Source organism: Crocuta crocuta, unplaced genomic scaffold (genome assembly GCF_008692635.1).
Source record: "Crocuta crocuta isolate KB4526 unplaced genomic scaffold, BGI_CrCroc_1.0 scaffold53, whole genome shotgun sequence".
In the NCBI taxonomy this organism is placed as follows: domain Eukaryota; kingdom Metazoa; phylum Chordata; class Mammalia; order Carnivora; family Hyaenidae; genus Crocuta; species Crocuta crocuta.
In genome coordinates, this window is record NW_027529432.1 from 1,162,574 (window position 1) to 1,169,816 (window position 7,243).

General features: G+C 62.4%; 1 protein-coding gene across 1 annotated transcript in view; it reads left to right on the plus strand.

Annotated features, from left to right (window-relative positions):
• MARK2 (microtubule affinity regulating kinase 2) overlaps positions 1-6,714 on the plus strand; it is a 57,213-nt gene extending 50,499 nt beyond the window's left edge. Inside the window, exons 15-19 of the mRNA XM_077759696.1 lie at positions 843-1,004; positions 1,677-1,934; positions 2,973-2,999; positions 5,060-5,104; positions 5,727-6,714. Of these exons, the coding sequence (XP_077615822.1) occupies positions 843-1,004; positions 1,677-1,934; positions 2,973-2,999; positions 5,060-5,104; positions 5,727-6,087 (853 nt within the window). The 3' untranslated portion in view covers positions 6,088-6,714. The remainder of the gene's footprint in view (positions 1-842; positions 1,005-1,676; positions 1,935-2,972; positions 3,000-5,059; positions 5,105-5,726) is intronic.
• The last annotated feature ends 529 nt before the right edge of the window (positions 6,715-7,243 follow it).

The following is a 7,243-nucleotide window of genomic DNA, read 5'->3' on the forward strand; positions in this document are numbered from 1 at the left end:
TCCCCGCGCCAGCCCCTCCTCCCCGCCACCCCCCGCCCCAAGTCTCTGTCCCCTGTGCTCCTGTGACTGCTCCTTGCAGCGGGCACACCAAGTGAGACACCATGGTCCTCTCGGCTGCATCCTTGCCTGACTTGGGGGTTTTTCTTTTTTTTTTTTTCATTAGTTCTCTTGTTTATTTGTTTATTTATTTAAGAACTGTTTGCACCCAGTGTGAGGCTCGAACTCACGGCCCCGAGATCAAGAGTTGCATGCTCTTGCGACTGGGCTGGCCAGGCGCCCCCGCCTTCTTGCTTCTTGACTGCAGCTCGGGCTCAGCAACTGTGCTCCTCTAGGCTCCAGTGCCTGAGGCTTTGTTCTGGCGGCCCCAGCTCAGGGCAGAAGTGAGAGATGCCCACCAGAGGGGCGTCCGTGTTGAGGGTGACCCAGCTGTGCCCGTGAGAACAGAGCTCCCCTCGCTTTGACTGTCAGCATCTTTTGGTCTGTTGCATTCTTGGCTCCATCTCTTCTGAGCTTAATGAAAATTCCCCAACACTCTGCTCTTTCTGTCGACGAAACATCCTTGTTCTTAGAATTCTCAGGGTACCAGTGCAGCCCGGAGGCAGTTCCCTCCTGTCGGCTTTTCTGCACTTTGGGTTTCCTCCCCCGGGTTCTGGCCCGCCTCGCTTCCCGCACCCGGGGCTCTGCTCCCCAGCCCCGTCTGCCTCCTCTCTGACTGGAGTCCTGTTGCTGCTCCCCACACCTGCCCTGCCCTGCCCTGCCTGCCCCGCCCCTGCTTCCTCACCTGAGCCTCCTGCCCCCACCCCGCCCCTAACCCAGGCCTCTTCCCTGCTTTTGTCTCCTAGCCTAACCATGCCAGGGTCCCGGGCCTCCACGGCTTCTGCTTCCGCCGCAGTCTCTGCGGCCCGGCCCCGCCAGCACCAGAAATCCATGTCGGCCTCCGTGCACCCCAACAAGGCCACTGGGCTGCCCCCCACGGACAGTAACTGTGAGGTGCCGCGGCCCAGGCAAGTGTGCTGGGGCAGCTGGCGCACCTGGTGCCCTCAGCCTGCTCTCCCCGCACCCCCCAACAAGTTCTCCCCCCTCCCTGGGGGCCCTGCTCTGTTCTTGGCATCTTAGCCACAAGCAATGGCTCTGTCCCCTGCAGTCAGGAAATAGAGGGAACAAAAAAATAGCTTAATGCCCCTCTTTTCCTCCAGTTCTCCCTCTCAGAGCAGATATGCAAGAAGCCGTCCCGAGGCTCCAGAAGGAAGCCTTTCTGTTCTGAGCCTTCCTGGACTTCCTTAGGACCCCAGGGACAGTCAGCATCAAAGGGACTCAATCCTTGAGGGTTGGTCAACATTGTCCCCTTGAGGCTCCAGTGTGCCTAGCTCCCAAGGAGCCACTTCTGTCCGGCCTGTTCTGCTCTCCACACACGTATCCTCCCTCCCTCCCTCCCTCTCTCTCTCCCCTCCCCCCCCAGACCGGCCTCTTCCACCTCCATCCAGACGTCCTCCTTTCTGGTGTCCTCAGTGGTCACACCCCTTCCTTCTGTGTCCTCCGTGATGGCTGCCTCCACCCCAGCATCCCCCCCTCCCCTGTTCCTACCCCAGGGTGCCACAGGTACTTGCTGGTGATGGCTGGTGATGGCATGCTCGGGCCCTGATGCATTTCCCCCACCCCCACCTCTCTTCCCACAGCACAGCCCCCCAGCGTGTCCCTGTCGCCTCCCCCTCCGCCCACAACATCAGCAGCAGTGGCGGAGCCCCAGACCGAACTAATTTCCCCCGGGGCGTGTCCAGTCGAAGCACCTTCCACGCTGGGCAGCTCCGGCAGGTGCGGGACCAGCAGAATTTGCCCTACGGTGTGGCCCCGGCCTCTCCCTCTGGCAACAGCCAGGGCCGGCGGGGGGCCTCAGGGAGCATCTTTAGCAAATTCACTTCCAAGTTCGTACGCAGGTGAGTAGGGGGCTCAGGGTGGCAGAAATAATGAGGCCAGGTCTCCCTACCTGCCTGGGGGTGGGGAGGGGGACTCTCGGCACTAGGCTTGGGTCCTGGGGTTAGAAGAGGCCTTAGGAAGCCTAAGAGATGGGGTCTTTGTCAGCACCTCATGATCCCAGACCCGTCTGTCCGTCCTTCTCAGGCTCTCCCCAACTCCGGTACACACCCCTCGTTCTCTGGCCCCGAGAGCAGATGGCCAATGCCGCCTCCTCTCTAGGAGAGTGTGAACTCAGATGCTAAAATAAAAGCCCCCCTCTTCTCTCCTGGGTTCCCATGGAAACTTCTATTTGGTGACGCAGCTGCAAAGTCATGAGGCCTGGGCCAGGCTGGGCCAGCAAGGGGAGTGTTTCCGGGTCCTCCGTCTCACCCCCTCTGACCTCCTTTCCCCCCACTCGGCTGGTTAAGTCCGCTCCCTCTGCCCCAGCCGCGTCCTTCTGCCCCGGGCTCCCCAGGACGGAGGCCACAAATGAAATAGCTGGTGGGGGCCAGGGTGGCCTCCTCCCTGCGGCCCGGTGCGCTGATGCCTTCCGAAGCGGCCAGCAGGGCGGGGGCTCTCTTCGGGAGGTTTCTCACACCTGGCCCCCAGCCTCCCCAGAGAGACCACTTTAGTTCTTGCGGTGCAGCCAGCAGTCCTGCCTGGCGGGGTGCCGCCTGTCGCTCCCCCACCCCCACCCCCTTGGCTCTCCCACCTCAGGGTAGCTCCAGAAGCAGCGGCGGGCTTGGGGAGAGCAGGCTTGCTGCCCTTCCTGCTCACGTCAGTTCGCTCAGCTGGAGTAGAAACGGTGCCCCTCTCCAGCCCTGGGATTCAGGGCGACGCGGCGGAGCGGGCACAGGTCACCACGTGTAGGACTCTAGTCTCGCTGAGCGGCTCTTCCACAAATGGGGTGACCGTTGAACCTGTAAAGCCCACTCCCCACCTGCTTATCCACATACTGTCTTGTTGGTTTTTTTTTTTATTTCTTTTTTTATTTTGTCTTTTTTTGTTTGTTTTTTTAGAAATCTGTCTTTCAGGTTTGCCAGAAGGTAGGCGTTCAGCCCGCTGTGTGTGTGTGTGTGTGTGTGTGTGTGTGTCTGTGTCCTGTGTCCTGCCTCCGTCATTAACTCCCCTTTTCTGGCTCTTGCTCCCTCTTCCATCTGCTAACCACGTCTGTGTGGCCCTCTCTCTGCCATCTTAAAGGGATGAAGACCGCCTCTGACTGGGTGGCCACTCAGGGCAGATGGCTTTGAAAATGAGGAGCCTGTCCACGGGCAAGGGGGATCTTCTCAGGAATTCTCCCTTTAAGATTGTCTCCTACCCCCCACCCCAGGTTTGGGTTTCGGTCACAAGCATCGGGTTCCTTTCCTGGCCCTTCCCCTTGTCTGTGCATGCGCTGTGAAGGGGCTCCATGACGGTTGCAAGTGCATCTGGGACGGTATCTCTTTGTGGGTGTCCTGGTCTCTCCCTTCTCTGGTCCCCTGAACTTCAGGGCTGTGTGACCCCTTGACCCGGTCCTGTGGATAGCAGCACTTTGGAAGTACTGCAGGGACGCCAGGGTCCCAAGGCTTCAGTCTGATGCTTCCAGGCCCAAGGAGCCTTTGCCTCACAAGTGGGCACAGCACCCCCTTCTGGCAGCTCCTGTAGAACTAGCCCCACCACCACCACCACCCAGCACACCTCCTGCCTCCAGCTGTATCTGGACGAATCAAGCCACCTCGCCTCTGGGCCGTGTTCTCCTGATAGGGACTATGGTTTCCAGAGAGCCAGGCCGGGGGCCAGAACGTTCGAAGGCGGGAGCCATCTACCCCATAGTCCTGGCAAAACAGTGGGAGACCCCCCCCACCCCCCACTCCCCCCACACACCTACTGAAGCGACTCCCTTCCTAAACTCCCTTCCCGGCTGTGCCACCCTCCGGCCCTATCCTCATCCTCTCTGGAGGCCCGGGTGGACCAGATACCAAGCTGGAGACCCAGGGGCCGGGTTGGGAGCACCGGTTCCCCAAGGCTGTCAGCCCAGGCCCTGTGCTGGAGTCTAGGACACCTGGCAGGCATGTTGGTGACAAGCTGACTAATGGCCAAGACAGGGTCTTTAGGCTTTCCCCTGTGCACCCACTGCTCCCCACCCAGCTCTTCACTGCATGGCTGCCTGTTGACTCACGGCCCGCCCCGGTGACAGGGCGCCTCCACCTACAGTGCAGGAACCAGGAGGGGCTGGGGAGAGCAGCAGGCTCCTTCCCCTGCACAGCCCGGGCCCCCTGCTCGCGGTGCGCTTGTGTGCATTCGTGTGTCTGTTGTGTCTTCGTGTTCCTTTTCCATGTGCCGCTGCTGCGCGCTCTCTCTCGTCTTCCTCACACCCCTGCCCGCCTCTGCAGTCCCCAGTATCCCAGCTCCGGGCACCCATCTTCCCGCCAGGAGCTGGAGAAGCCGCTCAGCGGGGCCAGATCTCTTCCCCACTCCCCCTCCCAAGGTGCTGGCCCTGCCCTGCCCTCTGTCCTCCCTTCTGTCCAAGCAGATGGCCTGGCAGCCTGGCAGGCAGGGGAGTTACAGAAGAATGGGGGAGGCAGGCTTGTCCAGGGCCAGCCTCGGGGCCCTTCTCCCCATCCCCTTACCTAGGCACCCATCCCCAGGCCTGCACAGAGCCGGTCCAGCTCTTGGCCCCTTGAGCCTCCTGAGAGAGGCTTCTGTCTACCCCCNTCTCACCCCGGCCCAGCCCCGCCCCTTCTTGAGGCCGAGGGCTCTGGGGCCTGGGTGCCCTGATGGTGAAGACCCATTCACAGCACGAGGCCCTGGCTGTGGGCTGGTGCAGGAGCTGCCTCCTGCTGTGGCTTGTGCTCCATGCGTGCGCCTGCACATCCACACCCTCCTCCCCCTCCAGCAGAGGCTCCTCCTCCCCAGCACAGAGCTCCGGGAGGGGGGGGGGGGCAGGCTCCCCACGTGCTGGGCTCCCTGCCCAAAAGGGACAGTCGAGCTACCAGGGTGAGGGGCTGCAGAGCCAGGCCGGCCCGCCAGGTGATGGGCCTCACCAGACCCACCCTCACCTGGGTCTGTGGCGGCGAAAGGAGCGAGAGGTCCCAGCACTAAACTCTCCCTCGCTCTGTTTTTTGAGGAACCTGAATGAACCTGAAAGCAAAGACCGAGTGGAGACGCTCAGGTGAGAGGGCCGGAGCCAGCACCGGCCCTGCCCAGGCCCCCGGGCTTGCCACGAGCCTCCTGCTCCTCTCTTCTGCCTCCTGGCGCTTCCTCCGGTGGCCCTGCCTGGGCCCCACCCTCTCGGGGCCTCCCTTTGCTCAGAGGATCCCCCACGCCCCAGCTGATGTATTCTGGAAACAGGAGCCCTAGGCTGGGCGGCTGGGGGCTACAGATTCCTCCCCACCGCCCAGCTCACCCTTCTGTGCCTCGGCTGCTTCGCTGTGTGCAGCGTGTGAACTGCTCAGGGCTGGCCGCACGCGCTCCCCTTCTCTCCTCCCCCTGACCCCCCTCCCCTCTTCCGAGGAAAGAGGAAAGCATCTGGGACTGTGGCCGCCCCATCCCCTGCGGGGGGGCCTGGCTTCTCACCTTCTCCGCCCTCCCTGAGAGATGGAGGTGCCAACCCGCCNCGCCCTCCCTCTGCTCCCCCACCCCCCACCAGGTCTGCCGCTCCCTCCTCCAGCACTGTCGCTCCCTCTCAGCATTGTCGCCTCCTCTCTGGTCTGCCAGGGTGGCTGTCCCGTGGGTGGGGTGCCTCAGCCCGGGCCTGACACCCCTCCCCCCGCCCGCCTCTGCCCTCTCCGCAGACCTCACGTGGTGGGCGGCGGAGGCACCGACAAAGAAAAGGAGGAGTTTCGGGAGGCCAAGCCACGCTCCCTCCGCTTCACGTGGAGCATGAAGACCACGAGCTCCATGGAGCCCAATGAGATGATGCGGGAGATCCGCAAGGTGCTGGACGCGAACAGCTGTCAGAGCGAGCTGCACGAGAAGTACATGCTGCTGTGCATGCACGGCACGCCGGGCCACGAGAACTTCGTGCAGTGGGAGATGGAGGTGTGCAAACTGCCGCGGCTCTCTCTCAACGGGGTTCGGTTTAAGCGGATATCGGGCACCTCCATGGCCTTCAAAAACATTGCCTCCAAAATAGCCAACGAGCTCAAGCTTTAACAGGCTGCCGGGAGTGGGGGGCGACGGAGGCGGGCCAGCTGGACTTAGCTGCTGGGGCCGGGCTCCGACCCACCTGGGCGAGACTGCAGAGATGGATCGGTGTGTCTCCCCCTGCTGGCGCTTCTCCCCTCCCGCCCTTCTTGGTTTTTTTGGGGTTTTTTCTTCCATGTTTGGGGGGGGACAGGAGATGGTTCTTTCCCCCCAACATTTGCCCCTGCCCAGAAAGCCTCCCCCTCCCCCCCACTCCCCCCACAGGAGGCCAAGGAAGGGGAGGGAGGGGGGGGGCAGGGCTCCCCCTCGGTACTGCGGTTGCACAGAGTATTTCGCCTAAACCAAGAAATTTTTTATTACCAAAAAGAAAAAAGAAAAAAAAAAAAATCCCAGCGGCCACCTTTCCTCCCTGCCCCATCGGGACAGTCGAGACTGGATCTGTGGGGTGTCCCGGGAGGGTGGCTCAGGGCTGGAACACTCTCAGGCAAGAGTGGTGGAGTTCCCTGTCAGGCCCTCCGCCAGGCCCACTTTGGGCTTCTCCCCTCTCCTTCCCTCCTTCCCCTCCAAGCAAACCACCAGAGGTGGCCTTCCCCTGACCTCAGGCCCCAGGGCTGGAGAGGCCCTGAGGCCCGGTGGGGGGNCTTCCACAAGCTGCTGTGGGGACTTTTGTTCCCCTCCTCAAAAGTCTGTGCCATCTTCTCCCACCCCTCCTGGGTAGAAGGCGGGGCTGACCCCAGGGCTGGGAGAGGGGAGGGGACTGCAGGGCAGATGGGCTCCTCGGCCCCCAGGGGGCCGCCTGGGCTGCTAGTCTCCAGAACAGGGATGCTGGGCACTCTCCGTTATGGGAGAGCCTTTGTCTGAAAGCACAGCCCCTCACCATTCCTCCCCCCTGCCCCTTCATTGGCATTAATCTGGGCACCAGCTAGTTCCATAGCAGTGACTCCCCCCTCAACCACTCCTCTCTCGGCCTTGCCTTTTCTTCCTGACACTGTTGCCCCTCCTCTCAGGAGACACTGCCCAGGGCCTCCACGGCCCCCCTGGCAGGAGGCTGGGTAGGGCAGCAGGGCCAGGGCCAGGAGCATCTGCCCTCCGGGGGGTGGGGTGGGGGGGGCAGAGAGGCCTAGTGACTCCCAGCTCGCTAACCTCTTTGGCCAGTGGGAGAGTG